The 24,329-nt window shown below is 64.5% G+C and overlaps 5 protein-coding genes across 5 annotated transcripts; 4 read left to right on the forward strand and 1 right to left on the reverse strand.

Moving 5' to 3' along the window:
- Positions 1-26: 26 nt before the first annotated feature.
- On the reverse strand, positions 27-6,752 carry CHLRE_04g219200v5 (uncharacterized protein). The gene is made up of 11 exons (XM_043061853.1): positions 6,625-6,752; positions 5,320-6,485; positions 4,803-4,928; positions 4,299-4,436; positions 3,880-3,930; positions 3,229-3,571; positions 2,744-2,847; positions 2,331-2,384; positions 1,928-2,203; positions 1,267-1,326; positions 27-803 (listed from the first exon to the last, which is right to left on the reverse strand). Exons 1-11 carry the CDS (start codon positions 6,686-6,688, stop codon positions 342-344), a joined length of 2,844 nt encoding a protein of 947 aa, XP_042925205.1. The 5' UTR covers positions 6,689-6,752; the 3' UTR covers positions 27-341.
- Positions 6,753-6,852: 100 nt separating this feature from the next.
- Positions 6,853-10,685, forward strand: CHLRE_04g219250v5 (uncharacterized protein). The gene is made up of 6 exons (XM_001692109.2): positions 6,853-7,027; positions 7,110-7,926; positions 8,248-8,358; positions 8,699-8,956; positions 9,296-9,409; positions 9,690-10,685. Exons 2-6 carry the CDS (start codon positions 7,177-7,179, stop codon positions 9,819-9,821), a joined length of 1,365 nt encoding a protein of 454 aa, XP_001692161.1. The 5' UTR covers positions 6,853-7,027; positions 7,110-7,176; the 3' UTR covers positions 9,822-10,685.
- Positions 10,686-10,732: 47 nt separating this feature from the next.
- On the forward strand, positions 10,733-14,322 carry CHLRE_04g219300v5 (uncharacterized protein). The gene is made up of 7 exons (XM_043061854.1): positions 10,733-11,115; positions 11,403-11,497; positions 11,768-11,843; positions 12,012-12,066; positions 12,417-12,534; positions 13,180-13,299; positions 13,523-14,322. The coding sequence occupies exons 1-7, from the start codon at positions 11,074-11,076 to the stop codon at positions 13,680-13,682; spliced, it is 666 nt and encodes a 221-aa protein (XP_042925206.1). The 5' UTR covers positions 10,733-11,073; the 3' UTR covers positions 13,683-14,322.
- A 100-nt stretch (positions 14,323-14,422) lies between these two features.
- On the forward strand, positions 14,423-19,952 carry CHLRE_04g219350v5 (uncharacterized protein). The gene is made up of 7 exons (XM_043061855.1): positions 14,423-15,264; positions 16,343-16,484; positions 16,749-16,828; positions 17,012-17,089; positions 17,242-17,964; positions 18,226-18,293; positions 18,905-19,952. Exons 1-7 carry the CDS (start codon positions 14,797-14,799, stop codon positions 19,575-19,577), a joined length of 2,232 nt encoding a protein of 743 aa, XP_042925207.1. The 5' UTR covers positions 14,423-14,796; the 3' UTR covers positions 19,578-19,952.
- Positions 19,953-20,062: 110 nt separating this feature from the next.
- Positions 20,063-24,274, forward strand: CHLRE_04g219400v5 (uncharacterized protein). Its single transcript, XM_043061856.1, has 4 exons — positions 20,063-20,361; positions 20,682-20,764; positions 20,965-21,120; positions 21,465-24,274. Exons 1-4 carry the CDS (start codon positions 20,188-20,190, stop codon positions 23,458-23,460), a joined length of 2,409 nt encoding a protein of 802 aa, XP_042925208.1. The 5' UTR covers positions 20,063-20,187; the 3' UTR covers positions 23,461-24,274.
- The last annotated feature ends 55 nt before the right edge of the window (positions 24,275-24,329 follow it).

A 24,329-nucleotide genomic window follows, 5' to 3' on the forward strand; every position in this document is an offset into this window, starting at 1 on the left:
AGCGTCTTGGCCCCAGGGGTGCCAAAGGGCACTTAACGCTCGCTTGGGTGGGCCCAGGAGCGGCAACAAACCCGGGCACTACGCGCTGCCACGCGAGGGGCCCCTGGCCCAGCCACATTCACCGACACACATCTGCCATCCATATGCTAACCCGCCCATCCTGCATAAGCTGCCTGGCTCACCTAGTCACCTATCGCCCGCCTGCATAACTACCGTACTACCCCATAGCCATGCAATGCCGCATTCACAACCGCCCACACATCGCTAGCCCGCCTGCTCCACGCCGCCTGCTCCTCAATTGCCGCAACTATCCTTGCGAGTTCCGCTTCCGCCGCTTCGGCCTACTCTGCCGCCGCTTCGATCGCTGCCTCCTCCGGCAGCGTCATTGCATCCGCCGCCGCCGCCGCCGCCGCGGTCAGCAGCGGCTGCTGCGTGCGCCACTCGGGATGCGGCGCTCCTGTCAGTCCTGCAGCCAGCGGGGCTGCTGCTGCCGCTGCTGCTGCGGCGGCTGCCGGTGCGGCGCCGCCCGCCGGTACGGCAGCCATGCCGCCTGCTGCGGGCAGCGACGCCACACGCGCTAATACTGTCGGAGTTCCAAGCGCGCTGCTGCTGTTGGTGGTGTTAGCGTCGCTTCGGCCTGCTACAGCCGCTGCGGCGGTGGCGGTAGTCACGGCGGTAGTGGCTCCGGCGGGAGCTGGAGCTGCTGCTGCTGCTGCTGCTGCTCCAACCGGTGTTGCCCCCAGTAGCTGACGCCCAGCCTGTGCCGCCTCCTGCTGCTGCAGCGCCTGCTCCAACGCCACGATCTGTATGGGGTGTGCGGCATGGGGCATGGGGTGTGAGGCATGGGGTGTGAGGCATGGGGCATGGGGCATGGGGTGTGAGGCATGGCGTATGAGGCATGGGGTGTGAGGCATGGGGTGTGAGGCATGGGGCATGGGGCATGGGGTGTGAGGCATGGCGTATGAGGCATGGGGTGTGAGGCATGGGGTGTGAGGCATGGGGCACGGGGCATGGGGATGAGGAACCACATGCAGCAATGAGTAGAGAGCTTCATGACTACTGCAGGGGAAGAGGCCAGGTGCCAAAATCCATGCGAAGCCGTTCAGTGTAGGCCCACAACCGTCCGGCTGAATTCTACAATGGCGCCAGGTAGAACAAGCCTCCGCACCGGCAAGCTAGGTACCTGCGCTCCGCGTGGGACACCATCCCTTCCTCCACCTTCCGTTCCTCCCCCTCACCGCCCTCTCCCCACTCCCCACCCCGCACCTGGTCGGCCACGTGCGCCGCCACCGCCATTCCCTCGAAGTTCAGCCAGCGCCGCGTCACCTGCATGAACGGGTAAAGGGAGTAAGGGAAGTCGCGATCGCCATCATGATGGGAAGTCGCGATCCGGCAACGGGCATTCAGCCCTGCCCGATACCAAGGTTCCTTCCTTTTCCTATGGCTTCGAGGCTTTTGAGGAACCACAAACGTTATCACCGTGAGCGTTGTTCGATGAGTTCACACATAATTATGCATTGCATACCCTGCCCTGCATGTTTCCTTCCTTGTGCTCTCGCGTACATGTACACACTCGCGCATGCGGCGCGCGGCACCACGTGCAACACCATCAAGGCTGGAGCACCAAGGCTGGAGCGCAAAGGCTGGAGCGCCAAGGCTGGAGCGCCAAGGCTGGAGCGCCAAGGCTGGAGCGCCAAGGCTGGAGCGCCAAGAGGCCACGGCAAGGCGCACACCTACATGCAGCGGCAGCCGCACATCTACCTGTCACCCACCCACGCAACCCCCACACGCCCCCATAAGTATTATCGCTTGCGTCTAACGCCTCTGCCTGTGCTCCGCTCGTTTTAGTTGTTTTGGTCAAGTTCGGGCTGGTATTTACAACCCTCCTTCCCCCACCCACCCACCCACCCACCCACACTATACCCACCTGTATGTTGTTGTGCGCCAGGCCCCATTTGGCGCCGCCGAACGACACGTCGATGCGCCGCCAGGGCAGCCGCTGCAGCCGCCGCAGCATCACCTCAGCCAGAGCCGCCTCCCCCGCCTGCGTGGCGGCGTCAGCAGCAGCAGCAGCAGCCGTGGCGGTGCTGCTGCTACTGCCGCTACTGGCGCTACTGCTGCTACTGCCAGCGGCTGCGGCTGCTGCTGCCGTGGCCGCGAGGGGCGGGGGCTCAACGGGCACGTCCGCGGCGCTGGTGGCAGACTGCACGGTACATGGCACAACGATGGCGTGATGAGCGTGCGAAAACATATGTAAAGACAGGGTTGCAGCGAGCTTGATGACACTGTGACATACGTCCCGTTTCAACAACCCGTCCATCCGCACACACCTGGGGCTCGGGGTCGGGTTTAGCCCGCACATCAAACGCGGCGAGCAGCGGGTCCTGCGACATCCCGAGGTGGACACACCAGCGCGTGAGCGGCAGACAGCGGACTGGCCAAAGCGGCCGTTTACATAATGCGTGCCGGGCTGTCCAAACGGCGGAAAGGCCCCAACCTTCCAAACGAGCCTACCGTGCCGTATTCACATAACTGGGGGTTGGGGGTTACATTCATGATGGGGGGGGTTGCCCGAGCAGCCCTGCACCTCCGCACCGTGCCGCCCTCCTACCCACCCTTCCAACCCCCACGCCGCACGCCCGCCAGCCCGCCAGCCCGCCAGCCCGCCCGCCCGCCAACCAACCAGCCCATCTGCCCACCCGCCCGCCCTGCCCTGCCCGGCCCCCTGGCCGCGCCGCCCCACCTGCAGCACCACGCCCCTGGCCGCCGCCGCCGCGGAGGGCAGCCGCGGCAGCTGGTGCAGGAAGCGCAACGAGCTGTTGGCCCAGCCCACCAGGTGGTCGCCGTCTGGGGGGGAGAGGGGGTTACATTTATGACTAGTTAAGGAAGGAGAGGGGATTTACATTCTTGATTATTTAAGAAGTGAAGGCCAGGGGGTAGCCAGGGGGAAGGGGGGCGGTTGCAAAGATGGTTGGGAAAGCGGTACAGGATGCACTGACGATTGCAGACGAAGTCGTTACCAAATGAGGGGGGGGGTGCACTGGTACAGAGCGGGTGGCAGCTGCTGCAACCGCTTCCAGCGGCCCTGCGGGCCCAACCAATTGCTGCCTGAACCATAAGCTCACACATATTCCCAAGTGCACCTGCTTGTCTATCCATCACCTAGCTAGCTCGCTAGCTAGCTACCTATCGCGGGCTGATGACCGGCCGGCCTCGTGGCCGGCCTACCTGTGTTGGCGTAGGCGGTCCTGCTCCTGAAGGCGGCCAGGGCGCTGTAGAAGAAGGCGCCGCGGTCGAGGTCGTCCGACGTCAGCCGGTACAGCAGCGGCGCGTTGAAGTCCGCGGAAGCGGTGGCGGTGGAGGCGGCGGCGGCGGTGGCGGAGGAGGCGGCGGAGGTGGCGGAGGGGGCGGCGGTGCGGAGGCCACGGCGCCCTGTAGCGCCTGGTACGGCAGCAGCAACGCCGGCGCCGGCGCCAGCGGCGCCGGAGCCGCTGGTAGCAGCCCCGTCTGCCAGGAAGAACTGGCGGCCTGTGCGTCGGAACAGCACCTCCGCCGTGGGCACCGACAGCACCTGTGTGGCGTGGGGTTACATTCATGATTATCTAACAAGTAAAGGTGTTGTCAGGAACAGAAGCGGTGTGGAGTATGGAGGGACAGGGCGAGGACGCAGCAGGCGGTGCTGGGGCTGCAGGCGGGAGGGCGGGCGGGAAACCGTCAAAGGGGGGGGGGGTCCACCGGAATCGCATCGTGTCGTGAATTGTGTCGTGCATCGTGTCATGCATCATGTCGTGCAATATGTCATGAGTCGTGTCATGCATCGTGTCGTAAGTCGTGTCATTCGGAAAGCAGCAGTAGCAGCAGCAGCTCACGCAGCCCCACCTGCAGGACCTTCTGCACCGGCTGTAGCGGCACCCAGCCGATGAAGGGCAGCTGCGTGCGCGGGGGGCAGGAGAAGCAGGCAGGACCCGACAGCCGTGTCACCAGCATGCGACACATTAACAATCTATCAAACGTGCTGACCGTGTGTGTTGACTTGCCACTACTACCCATAGCGTACCACGACTGCGCCAGTAACCCGCACGGCCCGCAATACCTTGTCACCGCCATACCCACCTTATTTGCTGACCTACCCGAAACCTACCCGCTGTGTCCACACCCGCATTACACCCACTACACGCCCGCTTCACGCCCCAGTACACGCCCCACTACACCCGCCCACCACTACACCCGCCCACCACTACACCCGCCCACCACTACATCCCCCCCACCACTACGCCTGCCCACCACACCGCGCCCACCTGCGCCAGCGACTCGCCGCCGTCGCAGCCGCAGTGCGGGGTGGCCAGGCTGAGGTAGTGCGCGGGCGCCAGGCCGGCTATGGCGCCGCTGGATGGGCTGTACAGGAGGCCGATGGCGTAGCGCAGCAGCAGCCCGCCCTGTGCGCGATCGTGCGCGATCGTGCAGTGTGTGCGCGCTTGTCAGGAACGCGTGAGGAGGAAGGAAAAGCGTGTGCGCGTGTGTGTGCGTGTGTATGCGCTACAAAGCACAAGGAAATTGTGTGTGTGTGTGTGTGTGTGTGTGTGTGTGTGTGTGTGTGTGTGTGTGTGTGTGTGTGTGCGGGCTGACACAGTGACAGTCACGGCCTGGCGCGCGGTTCAGCAGGTTGGCCTGTTGGCCCCTTCCCCACGCCCTGTCACCTTGTGCTTTCCCCAGGCCCTGTCCCCTTGTGCTTTCCCAGCTTGTGCTTTCCCAGCTTGCGCTTTCCCAACACGCACCGCCCGAAGGCGCCCACGCCTCCTCACCATGCTGTGCCCCACCACCGATATCCGTGTCAGGCTGGGGTTGGCAGCCACCACCACCCGTATCTCGTCTGCCAGCCGGCCGCCGCACACGTCAATGCCGTCGTACGTATCCGTGCGCCGGTTCACCTGCGGTTGTGACGGCGGCGATAGTGTTGACATGTGTTTGGGACGACTACTGTGTCGCGGGCGAGTGTTGACCTTTGTAAATCAACAGGGGACCATACGGAGAAGAAAGCCGGAGCAGCATGCTCCTCTCCAACACACGCACGGTCGCCACACGACGGCTACGCCACAGCCTAACCAGCACGCGCGCATCCACTGCTTGACGGACGCAGCAGCCTGTGCGCTCTGCCACTGCTCATGTCCCCTCCCCGTTTCCACGGAAGGGTAACACCCGTGCATAGCACTATGCCCCGCCCCTCGTTCCCGCACCGCCGCCCCTCAGATTGTCTACCGTCTCCCACTCTTTGACTAACCACAAATGTAACCCCCCTCTTTCCGGCATCGCCTCCCTCACCTGCGAGGGGTGCAGCAGTGTGTCTGCTGGGTCCAGGCGCTGCTGCAGCTGCTCGCAGATGACATTCCAGTTGGACGGCGAGCCAAACAAACCATTGGCAAACACAATGAGGTGTGTGGGGCCGCGCCGCGGTCCGCCCGCCTCGCCGCCGCCGCCGCCGCCCCCGGCCCCCGCCGCCGCTGTGCCGGCCTCGGCGGCGGGTGAAGGCGCGGAGGCGCCGGCAGCACCCCGAGGGGAGTGCGGGCCAGAGGCGGACGAGCCGGAGGGTCTGGAGGCGCCGCCGAAGGCACTCGAGGCGAGGCGCAGGCTTCGCGCGCGGCGTGCCACGGCAGCCAGGGCGGCGGCCGGTGCAGACAGGATGTTGCTTGCGGCACTGGTGCTCGTGCTGGTGCCGGACGTGAGGGTGGCTGCCGCGGTGGCGGTGGTGCTGGCGCCTCCGCTGAGGACTGCTTCAAGCTCTAGCTGCTGCATGCCGTCGGCGCTGCTACTGCCAGCCGCCAGCGCGGCTGCAGCAGCGGGTGCCGCATCGCCATCGGCAGTAGCGCCGGCAGCAGCTGTGCCAGAGGAGGCGCCCCGGCTCGACCGCCAGTGCAGGCGCGAGATGCGGACAACGTCACCGTTGCTGTCACAGCCTGGTCCCCCGGCCCTGCTACTGCTGGCCCTGGCAGCTAGTGCGGCCGCGTTCCCTGTGCTGCTACTGCCGCCCATCGCCGCCTGCTGGCCTCTGGACAGCAGTGCCGTCAGCGCCGCGACGGCCGCCGCTGCGGGTCCACCCGGCGCCACGCCCGCTGCTACTGCCGGCGATGTCGACAGTGCTACAGCCGCGCCGGCGGCCATTGCATCCGCTCGATCGGTGTCGTCTTCGTCGCCATTGACGCGGACGGCCGGCTGAGAGGAGCTGCGGCCAAGCCGCTCGACAAGCGAGTCTTTCCAGGCACTAAGCCGCTCCATATGCTGGGCTGCGGCAGCGCGCGCAGCGCTGCCAGCGGCTGCTGCCGCAGCTGCTGCGGCTGCGGCAGGGGAGGGCGGCGCCCCTGCGACCGGGCCTGGCGCGGTGCGTAGGACTATGGCGCTTGCGGCAGAGCCAGCGCCGACACCGCTACTAGGGCTGTCGCCGCTTGGCGCGCGCAGTGCCATCCCAGCGTGCGCGGCGTCGCAGATGGTGCCTGTATAAATATACGAGGACGAATAAGTCTTTGCGTGTGCTGAAGAGAACGAGTTTGGCCTCGCGGGCTAGCCGACGTGGGCACCCAATTATCAGCCCTTCATGGCCGCCGCTGACCCATCAACTCAGAGAGAACGCACCTGAATACGACCCTGTCACATTGGCCGCCGTTACTAGGAGCTTGCCCTTGAGCCCGGTAAGCATATCAACTTCCGCGCCTTCCTGTGCGGCGCAGAGCTCGCTGCGGAACTCTTCACAACTAGATAAGAGCAATACGCATACAATCAGGTCATCAAGGGCAACATGAATTTCTTTCCGGCGTGCATGAGGTTTTTTTTACGATGCAGGTTGCCCTCTCTGGTGCAGCCGGTAACTAGCTTACTAGGTGGACAAGTCAACTTGCTCAACATCAATTAGGAGCTAGTAGCTGACGCGAGACATACGCGGGGTCCGCGCCCTGAATTTGCACTTCGAGGAGCACGCAAGCAGCCTTTTGAAGAAAGCGGCCGGGAGCGTGGACTAATGGCATGCAGTAAGGCACTGGTGAGTACCTAAAACACTTGCAAGCACAGGGCCTGGGCGCGGGGCGAGCAACATGGCGTTGCGCGCGACCTTCTTGCCGCAGGTATAGAAACCGTTCCCACCGCCGCGCCCAGCCCCGCGTCCTGTGAGCTGAGAGCTACTTAACAGCCATGGAGGAGCCGGGCGCGGAGGAGGTTCGGATTCTCTTCAGCACAGCGAAGGGGGAATCCCATACGCACAAGGCAGGCTTCAAGCAGCTATTTCGACGATTGCGTTCAACTTATCGTCCAGACAAAGTAGATAAGGATGACTTCACGCTGGACACGCTGCGGTCAGCGCACATCCTTGTGCTCGGTGGCCCGAAGGAGAAGTTCACCGCGCCTGAGGTGGACATGCTCAAAAAGTTCGTGAAGAATGGTGGCTCCATCCTCATTCTAATGTCGGAGGGCGGCGAGGAGAAGGCGGGCACTAACATCAACTACTTCCTCGAGCAGTTTGGCATGTCGGTGAACAACGACGCCGTGGTCCGCACCACGCACTACAAGTACCTGCACCCCAAGGAGGTGCTCATCTCGGACGGCATCCTCAACCGGGCGGTGATCACGGGCGCGGGGAAGTCGCTGAACAGCAACGACGACGACGAGTTCCGCGTGTCGCGGGGGCCGCAGGCTTTTGATGGCACGGGCCTGGAGTACGTCTTCCCCTTCGGTGCCACGCTCTCAGTGCAGAAGCCCGCGGTGCCCGTCTTGTCCAGCGGCAAAATCGCGTACCCCATGAACCGGCCAGTGGGTGCGGTATGGGCGCAGCCCGGCTACGGCCGCATCGCCGTGCTGGGCTCGTGCGCCATGTTTGACGACAAGTGGCTGGACAAGGAGGAGAACTCCAAAATCATGGACTTCTTCTTCAAGTTCCTCAAGCCGGTGAGGCGTCCGCAATGCCGCCGGTTTGGCGGTCGGGCGGGAGGCCGGAGGGGGGTGCAGGATTGGCGGCGGCGGCGGCTAGCGGCGGCAGGCATGGCACGGGAGGTTGGGCAGCCACAGCAGCAGCAGCACAGGGCGGGAGCGCATGACAGTGGGTGCAGGGCACAGGTAGTAGTGGTGCGAGGAGGCTGTGACTGGAACCAGGGAGTACGGCGTGTAGCAACACCGGTACCACGGCAGCTGAGGCAGCGCGCACTCGGTAGTCGTGCAGGACATAACCCGCTCATTAACCTTCTCCCACCCCGTACCTTTGCTACGCAGCATTCCAAAATCCAACTCAACGACATTGACGCGGAGGAGCCGGACGTGAGCGACCTGAAGCTGCTGCCCGACACAGCCAGTCTGGCAGACAAGCTGAAGGGCTGCCTCCAGGTGCGGAGGAGGATGCAAAGGGGAGGCTGCGCAGAGCATCAGCAGCAGCAGCAGCAGCAGCGGCTGGGCGGCGGCGCACATGGGGATGTGGACGTGGGACGGCGGGCGGCGGTGACTGTATAAACGCCTTGGGCGCCATGGCAGTACAGTAGCCGTGGTGTAGCGTTGGGGACGGCGGGTGTGGGCTGGCCATGCAACTTGCACGGGCCACGAGGGCGCTGGGCTGCCTCCTTGAGTGCTGCACGGCTATGCCGCGTTGCTGCCACCACTTCACCACACCTCGCCTGCTGCACTGTCTAACAAATGCCAACAACGTGCCGAACCGCAAATAATGTCACAGGAGATCGACGACGTGCCGCGCGACTGGACCTCGCTGTTCGACGACTCGCTGTTCAAGTTCGACACCGGCCTCATCCCTGAGGCCGTGTCGCTGTACGAGAAGCTGGGCGTGAAGAAGGGGCAGCTGAACCTCATCCCGCCCTCCTTCGAGACGCCACTGCCGCCGCTGCAGCCCGCCGTGTTCCCGCCCACCATCCGTGAGCCGCCGCCGCCGGCGCTGGAGCTGTTCGACCTGGATGAGAGCTTTGCCAGCGAGACGGTGGGTGCGGCCCCCCAGGGTTACGGGAAATGTGGGGATTGGGGACAAGGTTTGCGTGTTTAGGAGGTGGCGGTGCGGAACGAGGTGGTGTCGGGCTGCGCTACTAGGCGGGAAGGCAGGGCGGGTGGGTGAGGAAAAGGAGCACGGGCTGGGTGCGACGACCGGTAATGAGGGCCGGTTGTGGAGCTAAGGTGGGGTGCGGGATCATGGAGTTGCTGATGCGCTGTGATGTCAATGCCACTGTCCATGGAGTGTGCGGTTGGGGGAGGCCCGCCAGTTCCCATTCTCTTACCTTACGTCCCTGCTCACTTCCTTCCCCTTGGCTTCACCATCCCACAGAACCGGCTGGCCTCGCTCACCAACAAGTGCCACGGCGAGGAGGACCTGGAGTACTACATCATGGAGGCGGGCCACATCCTGGGCCTCAAGCTGCAGGAGAACGCCAACGCCAAGGTGAGGGCGGGCAGGCGGCCGGGGCCTGCAGGTCCCTCTCGTAGCCGGCTGTGGCGCGGGATGGTGCCTTGCCGGAGGGGCAGGGGCACCCCGGGGTGAATATGCTCACACGCGCGTTGTCGGGCAAAGACATGTATAACATCCGTTCGTCTGGTGGGAGGCCGATGCACACACGCCACCGCCGTCTCTGTCCATACCCTGCACGCCGTCGTGACTTATCCCGTGTCTCCCTCCTCCTCCCCAAACTCCTTCCTCCCCCAAACTCCTTCCTCCCCCGCAGCACGTGCTGTCGGAGGTGTTCCGCCGCATCGCGCAGTACAAGATGGGCAGCCTGGGCCTGGGCCAGACGCTGGACTCCATGGGCCAGACCCTGCCCGCGGCCAACCAGTTCGGCGACCAGTTCGAGCTGTAAGGAGCAGCGAGCTACAGGCCGAGCAACTGCGTGGCAGGCGGCAGGGCGGGCGCTGGCTGCGGCGGAGGCCGAGGCGGGGGCGGCTGGCCTGGGAATGCTGCTGGCAGCGGATGTGGAAACGTGGGGCGCCGCAGCTGCTGGAGCTGAGGCGGTTCGGGGCTGGCTGCTGGCGTGCTGGCAGCAGGATGTGCGCTTGTGCTGATGCGGTCAGCGGAGCAGCGGGCATGCTGGGCTGCTGAGCAGAGCCACGCGGGAGGGTGTGCGGCGCGCCAACGGCAGCAGCATGCTGCACGCGGGGTTGTGGCCTGGCGGCGAAAAGCTGGGCATTCACCGGTGCCTCCTCTGAAAGGCGGCTGGGCTTGGCACCGCGTGTGCCGCTTGCGGTGTGCTGGGTGTACTGGTTTCACGCGTTCTCCAGTCTGATGAGGGGAGCCTTTATCGGATTGACAATGGTCCATGGTGAACGATGGATTATGGATATCGGAGTGCACAGAGGCTGACAAGATAACGTTACAGTCCAGGAGATATGTGGTGGTAGCTGCAGCAACTACAAGATGGCGTCAGTCAGACCCGACCTGTTTTGAGTGCTGCAGGCTGACACGCATGCTGACAGAACAGACGCCGCTGCAATTGCGGTTGATATTTTAGCCAGAAGGCAATATGTGGGTGTATGCGGGGGGTGGCATGAGGCGCGCGAGTGGAGGAGTACAGGGCTGCGTCGGGCGTGCGCGTCTGCGGTTGCAACAGTGAGCTGTGTTGGGTGTGCAAGGTGGCGGGCGTGTGCATGGAGCCGTGTGGAGCAGTGTTCCCGTGGCGCTCAAGCGGCCCAGCATTCACTAAGCTCACGTGTAAAACTCATTACGGCTGTTCCTTAGTATAGCGCCTCTACAAAATGGGGCCGACAACGGCAACACTCGACTGGAAGACGCAGCTACAGCCCCATTACACACAGCCAATACTTAGTGTGCAAGCTAAGAAGCTCCAGTCGTTGTGGGCAGGATACGGCGCGGTGAACGCGCTAAAAGTCCAGTTCGATGGCGCGCCGAGCGTGCAATTGATAGCGAAATCGGTGCACCCGCAGCGCTCCTCGGGAATTTCACATGAGCGTAAGGTAGCAAGCTACCGCTGCGAAGCGGAGTTCTACAAGCAGCACGCGCCGGCGCTAATAAAGGCGTCGGGGCTCGGCGTGCCTCGGCCCTTGGTCGTGGAGTCGACGGCACACGGCTGGGAGTTCGTCCTCACAGACCTCAGCATGGATTTCCCCGAGTCCTCGGGCTGCCTAGACGACTCGCAGGTGAATTGCAAACACAATTGCTCACGGGGCAGAAGAGGATTGACCGCCAGCAGGGGGGGGCATGGGGCGCACGACACGGGCTCGTCCGTGGTGCGGATATGGGGTTCAGCATACAACGGCACCCACAGCGCGCTGGACCCCATAGCTGAGACGCCGTCGACCCACATCACTGCCGCCTTCATCCTTCATACCAACTCCATATGGTCACATGCCCCATCGCAATGCCGGGTTTCACGCGGGCTTGCGGTTCCTGACGCTGCGACAGTCGCCATACTTCCCTCCCGCAGGTCCGCGCGGCTCTGGACTGGCTGGCTGCCTACCACGCCTATTTCTGGGAGCAGCCCTCAGCACCTGCAGGCCTGCAAGAGCAGGGGTCGTACTGGTGAGCTGGCAAGCCGTGGCTGAAGGTGCATCCGGTGCGGATGGCTTTCAATTGCGCGCCGCTGTCATGCGCAGCATGCGCGGCATGCCTGGTGGCCTGTTGGGCTGGGAAGGGGCTGGGGTTGACGTGCGGGTTCTGGCAGCGTAGCGCACAGTCGCTGGCGCTTGACCTGTGCAAGCGACGGGACAAACAAGGAGATTCAGGGATGGGGATTTACAATAGGCCACAGCGCGCAATCCCAGCACGTTCTCCCCTCCCCTCTGCCGCCAGGTACCTGGACACGCGGCGAGACGAGTTTGCGCAGATCGGCCGCAGCTGGTCTGACCTCAAAGCGGTGGCGGACAAGGTGGGCGGGGGCTGCTAGGCACGTTATCAACAAACGATGTGGATCGGGCCAGACTGTGTGCGCTTCCGAGTGACTTTGAGTGCGGGCGCATCCGCTATCCAGGCAGATTGCATGCCCACACTTGCAAAGCTGCCCGCATTCCCCCTTTACTATGTTACACGCCTACAGATTGACGCGCGGCTCAAGACGTCCAACAATGAGTTTATGACCTGCATCCACGGAGGTGAGAGCAGCTAGGCCTTGGATTTGGATGGTGATCCCAGTTGGATCTTGGACCTGGGCGGCAACTGGGCATTGCGTACAAAGAGTCCGGGGCTTTGGTTGTACAGCTCTGCATAGAACACCACCACATGCCCATGCACGGTCGGGCGCAAGCCTTATCCACCGGAGGCACACGGCCACTCCCACCAATCCTGCTCCGCGCTGCCCCTGCACTTAGCTCCTGTTCACCACATCATAGCGCTTCCGCACCGCGTTGCCTGTGCCCTCCCACCACCGTATGCCCTCCCACCACCTAACCCACACACCACCTCGCGCTTACACAACCTGGCCCTCCCACCGTCTCACATGCAGACATGAAGTCTGAGAACCTGTTGTTCACTTCAGACGGCCGCCGCTGTGCCGCCTATGACTTCCAGTACACAGGCCGGTCCTACGGCGTGCGGGACATCGCGTACCTGTTCGCGTCCAGGTGGGGGGAAGAGAGACGGCGGGTTGGGGCGAGGGGCGACCGGGTGAGGCGTGTGGGGAGGTAGGGATCAAGGCCACAAGGGGAGGGGAGTGTTGTAAGTACCAGCCCAAAATTAATCCATAACCAAGCCGAGCTAGCGGAGCGCATGCAAAGGCGACAGATGCGGGCGATTGTACTTATGGGAGGGTCCCGAGGCGTCGCGGAGAAGCAGGGCGAGCGGCTCCGGCGGTTAATGTCGCCGCCTGGGCTGGGTGGCGCGCACAACAGTCGCGCAGAGATGGTGGGGGGAGGGAGAGCGCTTGCAGGAACCGCAGTGCGCGAGCTGACGGCCGGAGTGCACGCGGGGCGTGTGGATTGTGGAAGGCCATTACGGTTCTGCAGGCAAGCCGCAATACGTGCGTCTCAACTCCTCCCCTCCCCTTGCCCCGCTGCCTCCCCCACACAACTCCTTGGCGGTGGGACCTGTGTCGTTGGGCTCGGGCATACAAACCCCCACGCCCCTGCCTCGCATCGCAACGAAACATGTGCACTCCCGTAGTGGGGCTCAAAGTTGATCCGTTGAACATCCGGATGACCATCGCCGCCCCCTAAGTGTGATTGGATTAATTACTACCTCTGCCCATCATCACCACCGCCGCGCCGCAGTGTGGACTCCTCCGACCTGGACTCCCGCGCCGACGACTACCTGGCCCACTACCACAGCGCGCTGGCGGCACGGCTGGCGGAGGTCAAGGGGCAGGCGGCGGCCGCCGAGGCCATCGCGCGGTGAGGCCGTACGTCTGTGGCTGTAGCTGCGTCGGGATGCAGCTGCTTGGGTGAGAGCCGTGGCTGCCGCGCGGTCACCAGGCGTAAGTATGACAGTACTGCGCCCACAACGCCCCTTTCCGAACCCCCAAGGCCCCGATCACCATCCCAAACTCCCACTGCCGTACGTCTTACACCCCGTTTCATCCTCCCCTCCACCACCCACCAAACAAACACACCGCAGCTACCACCCGGCGGTTATGCGGCGCCACTTTGATCTGGCGCTGCTGGACTACGTGCGGTTCATGGCGGGCTGGGGCATGTGGGGTAGTGGCTGCGATTGGGCCACAAGGCGAGCACGGGCGTTGCTGGGGCAGGGCGTGGAGCAGCTGCTGCGCGAGTAGCGGGGAAGCTGTGTGGTTTGGGTGGGGGTTTGGGGCGAGGGTGGGGTGAGAGTTGGGGGTGGCGGGTGGGGCAGGTTAAGGCGGTGAGGCGGGTTTGGTTGGGAGGTCTGGATGGGACAGGGTAAAGGGCAGGGTGGCGTTGTCCCAACGATCATAGCGCATTTCCAGACCCCGTCATTGAGCATTTGTAGTGGCGACGGCAAGGCACGAGCGCGTGGCTGGTAGAACGCCGGAGTTACGGAACTGTACCGACCACTCGCTGGCTTGCTGGCTTGTTGATCCAGGCTGATCCCGTGACACAGACAGTTTGTTGACGCGCATTTCTACCTCGCGCTCCGGGCACCCGGCCAGGCGATAGCACCAGTCACAAGGCACACACACCGCAACGCCGCACGTGTGAAGCGGAGTTGCAGCGCACCTGCAGGCATGTGACCGATGATTGGTTGGGGGGCCTGTGTAACTGTGTTGTGGGTTGTGGCGACTGATGACAGTCGCTTTACGTTCTGGTACTCTGGTAGTACATGGCTGGTGGGGTATTGAGCGTGTCTGTGCGCGAGCGTGGAGCATGCATATAAGAATGATTGGATGATGTTGCGGATGAGGTGAGGCAAGGCACGTCAACATGTAAAGCCCTGTCGGGGGATGCGGACCGGGCTGGGGCCCACCACACCAAAGCGTGCCGGTCGTGACCATAAGCGACCCTAGGTGTCGCAGGAACTCAAAACTGTTGCTCGTGTCTTCTTGATAAAATTCCGCAAGGAGCGCTGGCAGAAGCGCTGGACCGCGCAAGTCTGACCGGGAACACAAATGAGCTGGGCCCAAATCCCAGAGCAGCTACGCAATTATTTGCATACAGAGCTTATCAATCATATCGTGTGTTCATCACAGCAACACTAGGCGCATGAAAACAGAAGAGAAGCTGTCTAGACCCGTGCGCAAAACTAGCGAATTCTCGCGTCCATGCCCAAAGTTCTCCCAATTTTGCATATAGGCTACATATCTCAGTTCTTCAGTCCTGAGAAACGCAACTCCGGGTAGCTCCTTCCGGCGAGTTCTTGAGTAGCTTGCGAGATGCTGTTCTGATAGCAGCGACGCGCTCGTGAGGGCGAGGAGCATGCCTGTCAGCCCAGCGTCAAGCTGGAGAACATGGATTGACGTCGGCCGCGTCATGAACACGGTCCGGAGCGTGGGCACGCGCCTGGGCGTGTCCCAGCGCTCGGCGCAGGTGTCCCTTCTTCCGACCCAGCACTCCACGGGCGGGCGATATGCGCATCGGCCTCAGAACCTCGCGCAGACGCGCTTGCAGCAGCTCGGCGTCGGCGGCGTGCTTACCCTGCTGGTGCTGCTGCTCCTGTACTTTGACAGCGGCGCGCCAAAGGCGGGAAGCTCGCAGTACATACTCGTCCAACCACACGACAGCGGCAGCAGCAGTAGCGGCAGTAGCAGCAGTGTGAGCAGCATCAGTAGCAGTGTGACGAGTGGCGGAGCCCCACTGCAAGGACCGGCGGGAGGAGGCGGCGGTGGAGGTGGGGGCACTGGCGTGACCCCTGCTGCTCAGTGCCGGGCCCTGGCAGCACTGCAGGTGCGCGTGTGCGGCTGTTGTGGGCGTAGGCGTGGACGCGAGCGTGTTGCGGCTATGTGCGATTACCTTGTGTCAACATACACGTCAACGTATATCAGGTTTGGGAAGAGTTTGGGCCCCCCAAAGGGCTCAGCTACCACGCCATCCGTTGAGCCACGCCCTCACACGCCCACACAGCCCCACATACATACTCTATCCCCACGCCCACACAGCCGCACATACATACCCTATGCCCACGCCCACACAGCCCCACATACACACCCTATCCACACGCCCACACAGCCCCACATACACACCCTATCCACACGCCCACACAGTCCCACATACCGTAGTGATACAAAGGTTTCGTGATTCTAATATTCGGGAAGGGGGTCCAAAAGTAGCTGGAATTATTCGTTATTTTCTAATTTTCGAGAAGCGTCTGGCGTTTTCTTGCAAGTCTGATCCAAATGTTCGGGAGCTTGGGGACTCTGACGCCGCCTACGTGTCCGCTAGCCCTCGCATCAATACCGTACAGTGGCCTCATCACAGCCGCAGCCGCAGCCACAGGGTTTCGCTTTACCTAAACACACACGCCCGCACGCACGCATGCACGCACACATTTGTTTCTCCAAAACACTCCCGCATGCACGCATGCCCCCGCGCCGGCACGCGTGCCCGCTCCCACCCCCCTCCCCCAGTTTCTCCTTGCAGCGCGACTGTCTCCTTACGGGATTGGTTCAAAGTTAACCCCCCTCCCCTCCACGCGCGCTTGCGCGCGCGCCGCTGGCCGAAATTGTTACGGGTGATACAAATTTTCGGGGCAAGAGTGTATAAAATATAGCTCAAATTGTTACGTGATTCAAGTTCGGGGACCAATCACGAACTTTGGATCACGAAACCTTTGTATCACTACGGTACATACCCTATCCCCACGCCCACACACGCCCACATACACACCCTATCCACGCGCCCACACACGCCCACATACACACCCTATGCGCACGCCCACACACACGCCCTTGCCCGCGCGTGCGTGTGTACGGCGGCTTTGTTCCGTTTGGTTTTCAACACACGCCCTTCCACGAATCGCCCGCAGGTGTGCAGCCATCGGGGTCAGGGCGGCCTCGGCGCTAACGACACGGCCGCCGCCGCCAGCGCGCCGCTGTTGGAGCGGGTGGCGGCGCTGGCAGCGGCGGGGGTGTCGTGCTTTGACCTGGACGTGGTCTCCACCTCGGATGGTGGGTGGTGGGGCAAGTTGAGGAGGCGAGGTGGTGGATGGTGGGGCGAGCTGAGGCGGGAGGAGGGGGAGGGGTTAGCGGTCCATGCAAGGGCTTCAGGATGTGCGTGGAGGTCGATCATCCCCCAACGATTGAGCGGGGTCGGGTGCAAGGATGGGGTGATATGGGGTGGGGACATGGGATGGGGTGCTGCGATGGTTGCGGTCATGCCCACGTGTCGAAGTTACACGTTTCATATGGCCACGTGCCATGCACGCCCTGCAGGCAAGCTGGTGGTGGGCTATGGGCCGCACATCGCCGCGGCGCTGCACCAGGCGGGCCGGCCAGTCAAGGCGGGGCAGCAGGTGGGGGCGGAGAGGGAGGGGGGAAGGGGCTGGCGAGGGCGGGGAGAGTCGGGGTGGGAGGGCATTAGCGGCCGTGCGTTTGTGCTGCGGGTGTGCCCTGCAGGTCGCGTCTCTGCCGCCTGAGTTGCCACATGACATAAACATAGCTGCTATGCGGTGTTGTGGTTCCGCACCGGGGCGCAGGTGGAGTCTGTGCCCTGGTCCGAGTACGTGCAGGCGGGCCTCACGGAGCGGTACCCGCAGCTGGCGGAGGTGCTGGAGGTGAGGGGGATTACATTCATGATTAATTAAGAAGTGAAGGCATAGGCAGGTACAGTCGCATAGTGAGGTGAGGGGGAGGGAGGCGGGAGAGGGCGGGAGGAAGGGAGGGAGAGAGAGAGGCAACCTCCGGGTCCGCATGTCGCTGTTTGCAGGCCTTTGAAAAGGTGGTGGTGCAGACTGGGCACAAGGCAGCTGCGGCCGCCACCACCGGCAGTAGCAGTGGCAGTGGCGGCGGCGCTGCTGACGCGGCCGGCGAAGCGGCCACAGGGGCCAAAGGCAAAGGTGCCGGGGATGCTGCAGCCGGCGGTGCCTTGGGGACCGACGGCGCCGCTACGACTGCTACTGCCGCGGACACCGCGGGCACCGCCGGCAGTAGCAGCACTGGGGCAGCCCAGGGGGCCACCGGAACCGGCACGAACCGGGACTCAGCCGCCGGCGCCAAGGTGACGGGCACAGCCGCCGCCGGCGTGGCTGGCGCGAATGCGGCCGCCACCGGCACAGCGGCCGCAGGAACAGGTGCCGTGGCCGGCGGCGACGGCGCCGCTGGGGCCGGCAGCGCGGCAGCTGGGGCGGCGGCGATGGACGGCGGCCGCCACCACCACCACCGCCGGCGGCGGCGGCGGCGGCAGCTGCACCAGGACGATGACGCTGGCAGTAGCACCGCCACCGCCACGACCACTGGCAGCAGTAGCACCAGCAGCAGCGGCAGTGGCAGTAGCAGCAAGGCTCGGCCCCTGTTGCTGGTGGAGTTCAAGGACGGGGCTATGTCGGAGCGGTCAGTGGCGCAGCTGCATAACCTCACAGGGGGGCTGGGGGTGGAGGGCTTCGTGGGCGTGTGGCTGGTGCTTAGGCCGGAGCCGCACCCCGCAACAAAGGTGAGGAGTGGTGCAAGGAGGGGCGGGATTGTAGATGCCAGCCCAAACTAAGCCAAAGTTACCAAGTTAAACGAGTCTAGCACGGGCAGGGGGTAGCCGTCCATGAACGGCGGACAGGGGATGGCGTTGACGTGTGTAGGGAGAGGAGGCATGGAGCAGGAACTGGTTTATGATGAACACCATCAGCCGTACCGTGTCGTACTACCGTGTCAAACGTGCATTTACCGCCTCGCACCCCTCCGCCCCTCCACACGCCTGCAGGAGGTGGACGCCTACCTGCGGCGGCCGGGTGTGGGGCTGGTCAAGGTGCTGGGACTGCCCGACAGCAGGTGGGTGGGTGGTGGCGGCGGCGGCGGTGGCGGTGGCGGTGGCGGTGGCGGCGGTGGCGGTGGCGGTGGCGGTGGTGGTGGCGGTGGCGGTGACGGTGGTGGCGGCGGCGGGTGGGCGGGCAACGAGGCGGCAGGGTGTGGCAGGAGGCAGGGGGGCTGTCTGGGGGCGGGGCGGGGGATGGCGCTGGTGTGGTGCTCCGGAAGCCAATGGCGTGCCATACCCCACAGCACTCGCATTACCTTTCCATACCGTGTCACGCGCTCGCTACACACCGCTATGGCCTCCCTCCCCAAGCGCCATCCCTCACACTCCCTGCTGTTCCCCCAAGACTGCCTACCGTCTACCATGTCGGTCTGGGGGCGGGGCGGGGGTGGCGCTGGTGTGGTGCTCCGCAAGCCAATGGCATGCCATGCCCCACGGCACTCGCATTACCTTTCCATTCCGTGTCACGCGCTCGCTACACACCGCTATGGCCTCCCTCCGGAATCGCCATCCCTCACCCCCCCCTGCTGTTCCCCTAAGACTGCCTGCTGTTTACCATTTCTTAACTGAGCTTAGCTAGTCATGATTGTAACCCCCTGCCCCACACGCTCCTCCTTGCGCCCTGCAGCCGCCTGCCAAACGGCACGCTGGCGCCCCTGCCCGACGCCGAGGCCGCACTGCTGCAGGTCGCAGACCCCTTCCCCGCCGCCGCCTACGACGCCTACGGCCCCAGCGCCCGACACAGCGACGCCTTCCTTCAGCGCGTGGCGGCGCTGGCGTCAGGCACCGATGGCGGGGACGGCGCGGGTGCGGGTGCTGGTGGAGGTGGAGGTGGAGGTGGAGCAGCGGCGGGGGCGGAGAGGGTTAGGAAGCCGGTGGTGTGGTGGGTGGTGGATTCGGAGGCGGAGGCGACCCGTGCGGCGCGGCTGGGCGCGAGTGCGGTGGTGTCAAATGACCCGGTAGGTCTGGCGGCGCAGCTGGCGGCGGCGGCCGCCGCGTGTGATAGTGTTGGAGACGGCGGCGGGGCGGTATCCGGGGCCGGGGAAGGAGAAGGGGAGGGGGAGGCGAACACCGCAGGGGCGAAGCGGACGGTGGCGGGGCTTGCGGCGGAGGCCGAACGCATCAGTGAGGGGGCACGGGCAGGCGGGGCGGAAGGCCAGGAGGCGGGGGAGGACGTGGATGGCGTGGGAAGCGGTGGCGACGGCGGCGTGGAGGCGGAGGATGAGGAGGGAGAGGAGGGTGAGGCGGGTGAGGAGGGAGAGGAGGATGAGGAAGGAGAGGCGGCAGGCAAGGAGCACTGAGGCTCGGCAGGATGGAGTGGCAGGGGGCGGTGGTGAGGCCAGGCGATCGGCAGCAGTAGCAGGAAAGACATTCTTTTATTATAGCGGCTGAACATGCATGGGATTGCGGCGAAACGCTGAGACGCAGAGATACGTGGATCGGTTATGCACTTGAAGGGAGGAGCGTTGGGACTGGGGACACGTTGTGCGCCGGGGGGGGAGGAGTGTTTTGCCTGTCAACACATTGTGGCCGCAGGCCGCTGGCTCCGACGAGACTGTGTTACTGTAATGGACTGAAATCGGCTGTATACGGGGGCCACGGCACGATTAGGCGTCTGGGCGATGCAAAGGCCGGATGTAAGCCAGGGGAGGAAGGAGCTGTAAGAAAGGCGGAAGGGGCGCGCGGGGATGGGTGGGGTGGTGGGGGTGGTCGGGGAGCTCAGTATGTGCGGCGATGTGTGACAGTCCACATCTACTTATGATAATTTTGCACAATGCTGTGGACCTAATCAAGTTCTCAACATCACCTTTGGCTTTCAGGCCACGCTCGAGCGGGCCTCGGAGCACTCTATGAACAAGTCGCGTCCTGAGCAGTGCTACCGATGCGCATAGCAAGTAAACAATTGCTGTAATGCTGACGGTGCTGAAATGCTCCGTCCAATTGGAGGGTGCCATCGGCATCGCCACGGTTTGGGCGAATGGGCGCCTCACGACGCTGCTTTCGAACGACCAAGGCCAGCTCTTCGAGCTCATGGGCACAACATCACATCAGGGCCTGGAACTGGCGCCGCCGATGGCACTGGTGGTGAGCCGCGAGGCCAAATGAACTCGCCACTCGCCTCTCCCCTACCGCTTCCCAGCGTCACCGCGCAACCCCAGGCACCCAAAATTAGCCCGGCCTGTCACCCGCACACTCTGTAGTTACTGAAGCGCTGCAAGCCACCAGGGCTACGCGGGCGCGGTTGCCACCGCAACCTAGCCGCTTGCCACTTTACCCCGCCTGGTGTCAATCACGCGTCCGCCGAATGTGCCTGTCCTTTAACCCCAGCCACTGCACTCACGCCCAGTCCCTGACACACGTGCACACACATATAAACACACACGCGCTGCACGCCCTGCGCCCAGGCCGGCCCCAGCACCCGCCACCGGCACTCGCTGCTGTACGCAGCCACCAACGGCTTTTACGGAGCGGCGTTTGATGAGTTCAGGTGGGTGAGGCGCTTATAGAAGGACCCACATTTCTGTGACACATACACATCATTCTCATCATGCCCCGTGTATATCGGGTGCCCTGTTGTTCGTGCCTCCGCCCCGAACCGAATGCTCGGCCCCTTCGCCACCTCCTTCTCCTTCTCCTCCCCTCCCACCCACCCACCCACCCCACGCCCTCGTGCCGCCCCCTCCGCAGCCTGTGCCTGTGGGTGGTTGACAACTGCGCCCTGCTGCGAGTGGAGATGGGCGGTGGCGAGGGAGGCGGCCCACACGCCGGCACAACCACCATACATGCAGTGGCGGGACACGTGGACGAGGAGGCAGTGCGGGACGGCGCGGGCGCCGCGGCCAGGTGCGGGAGTCGGGGTTAGCTTTCACCATTCCCAGTAAGAACAAGCAGAGGTACAAAGGCGCAGTGCACGACATGCTGGTCCGTTGGGGGTGCGGGCGGGCGGGGGCAGCGGTGGTCGCGGGGGCAGCGGTGGGCAGCGATGGGGTTTGGTGATGGACGGAGGATGTCGTGAATGCGGTTGGTGCCGGCGGTAAAGGTAGATGGTTCAGCCAGGAAAGTTGGGCGCAGGACCAGCAGGCCGCCGTCGAACATTGACCCCACACGATAGTGCTCAGCAGCCTTTTATCAACCAACAACCACGAACGAACCACCATGTTCCGTCTATTGCCACTTCGCATGTGTAGGTTTGATCACCCCAACTTCCTGGCATGTGACGGTCACGGCCGCGTCTTCGTGGAGGCGGGAACCAGCATCCGGCTGGTACGGCAGCCGCCGTCTTGGCGGGCGTACGGCAGCGGTGGCGGTTACGGTTACGGCGGTTTTGATCACTACGGCATGGCGGGCGGCGCCACTGGCAGCGGATGGGGGGCGGCGGCGGACTCTCGTCGGGCGTCAGGGGCTGCGTCCGCGGATCCCGGGTCGGCAGCAGCCGCGGCAGGGGCCGCCGGAGGTGGCGGGGCGGGAGCAGCAGCGGGAGCAGGAGCGGCGGGGAGAGGTGAGGACGACGGTGCGGATCCGAATCTGGATCCAGAGATGGAGGAAGTGCTGGTGAGCACACTGCCGTTCGAGGCGCCCAGCACCATCAAGGGGTTGGCGTATGTGTGTCAGGCGGGAGGCGGCGGTCCGGCCGGTGGCGGTGGCGGTGCTGGTGCCGGGGGCGGGGGCGGTGGCGGGGGCGGTGGTGGCGCGGCGGGTGGGCCGCTGGGGTGGCAGCATGCGAACGGCCTCGGTGGCGGGGGTGCGCATGAGCGCAGAGCCAGCCTGGACGCCGTGGCGGGGGCAGCGGCGGCGGGGGCGGCGGCAGCGGGAGGCACGCCGCCGTACCACCAGCGCGGCGGTCAGCAGCGGCAGCAGCCCCAGCCGCAGCAGGCGTCGCTGGTGTTTGCCACGCGCACGGCTCTCTACCGGCTGCCGCTCCCAGACAGTCTCACGGGCGAGCTCAATGTGGCTATGGCAGGGAGAGGTGGCGGCGGGGCTGGCGGCGGTGGCGGCGGCGGGGCTGTTGGTGTCCGTGGCGACGGAGCCGGCGCGGCTGCAGCGGCGGCGGTGGCTGTGGTGGACGGCGACGGTGCCGGAGGCGGAGGCGGCGAGGCAGCACCAGCCCTGCCCCTACCCATACTCCTGTTCCAGCGGCTCGCTCCGTTGCCGCCGCAGCAGCAGCAGCCGCAGCAACGATGGGGGCTGGGGGCGGTGCTGCTGGCTGGGCACGAACACGAGCAAGGGGCGGTGGACGGCCCCGGCAGCGCCGCGCGCTTCCACGACATATGGGGCATTGCGGCGGACGCGGCCGGCAACATTTACATCGTGGACCGAGACGAGGACGCTGGCAGTTCCGCCGTGCGTGTTTACAATCCGCGCGAGGGGCTCGTGAGCACGTTGGTGGTTGGGTTGGATGGGAGGCATGGCCGGCCCGCGATCCTGCCCAACGGATATCTGGCGCTTTGCGGCGGTGAGATGGTGCAGGTGTTGGATCTAGGGATAGCGCCGCCGCGGCCGCGATCGGCGGGCGCCGAGGGCGGCGAGCGCGGCGGCGGCGGCTACGGGCGGGCGGGAGGAGGCGGGTGGGGTGGGCACCTGCAGCCGCCGCCGCGCAGCCTGCCCGCTGACCTGGGTGCGCTGCTGGATGCGCAGCCCGACGGCACCGCAGACCTCACCATCCGCGTGGGCGAGCGGCGCTTCCACTGCCACCGCGCCATCCTGTCCGCGCGCTGCGACTACTTCAAGCAGCGCCTCGCGGACGGCGCGTTCGCAGATGCAGCCGCGTCGGAGCTGGAGCTGCCGGACGCGGACGCGGATGCCTTCGCGCTGCTGCTGCGCTGGCTGTACACGGGCGGCGCCGACGTGCCGTCGGACCAGGCGCGCGGCGTGGCAGAGCTGGCGGACCGGCTGCTGCTGCCGGAGCTGTGCGCGGCGGCGCAGGCCGTGGTGGCGGCGTCGGTGACCGCGGGCACTGTGGTGGACTGCCTGCTGTGGGCGTGGGGTTGCTGTGAGTCGCGGGGGCCTGGCGGCTTCGGCCAGCTCCTGGGGGACCTTAAGGGCTGGTACCTGGAGCATCATGATGAGGTGTTGCGGGTTGCTGACGCCTCCCTGGAGCGGCTGAGTGCGGAGAGCCCGCGGCTGATGGTGGAGCTGATGAGAGGCCTGTCCCGCAGCGCCAAGCGGGCGCGACTGACGCGATGAAGCTGGAAACGGCGGGAATGCAAATGCACGCCGTGCGTGTGCGGGTGGTTGGGGCTGGCAGTGGGTGGCGTTGGGGTGCGGTGGGACGACCGTGCAAAGCCATGGGTAGCCGTGGGTAGCGTGGGGAGTAGTAAGTAGCAGGGTTGTAGGGCGCGTCGTAGGTTGCTGGGGAGGACGGGCACCGGACGGGTTTAGAGGGCAGGCAATGTTTGTCTGACTCCGGATTGTGCGTGTATGAATGCGACGGCATAAAGAAGGTATCACGTGCACTGTACGGTTGGGTTGCAGGATGTTGCTGTGGCTGACTGGATCCAAGTTGGGCCGGAGCAATGCTGAGCTGTCGCTCGTCGGGAATGATGCATGTGCTGAAGTACGGAGAAGTGCGACTCACGCTAAGTACGGGCGAGGAGAGCTGTTGGAGGCATTGGCTGCGTCAGGAAGCAGGGTGCACCATGCATGATATGCACTGGCAGCTTCCAGCTTGCGTGCGGCTGTATAGGCCCTCACAAGGACTGCGGGCTGATAGCTCTTGCGTCAATGGCAAAAGGAAAGGCTGGCTCAATCAGGGAGGAAGATTGTTCTGGTGCCGACCCCCGCAAGGCGTGTGAAAGCAGGTAGGGGAGGGCCGGAGGGGGCGACCGGGCGGGGCGGTTGTGTGGACTGAGCTGGCACCCCAGCGCAGAGAGAGCACCCGGGAGCACCTCCCCAGCTCCGACTCTGCAAGGTCGCGCATGAGGGCGGGGCGACTCGGTGTTATACCCAACTGTTATATGTGCACTATGCGAAGCGTGTGCTGAGCTTATATCGATGGAGGGGCGTGAGCATCCCTGCACCCACCGGATCGGGTAAAAGTCGGGCCAACGGCACGG

This window comes from Chlamydomonas reinhardtii, chromosome 4, assembly GCF_000002595.2.
Source record: "Chlamydomonas reinhardtii strain CC-503 cw92 mt+ chromosome 4, whole genome shotgun sequence".
NCBI classification, from domain to species: Eukaryota; Viridiplantae; Chlorophyta; class Chlorophyceae; order Chlamydomonadales; family Chlamydomonadaceae; genus Chlamydomonas; species Chlamydomonas reinhardtii.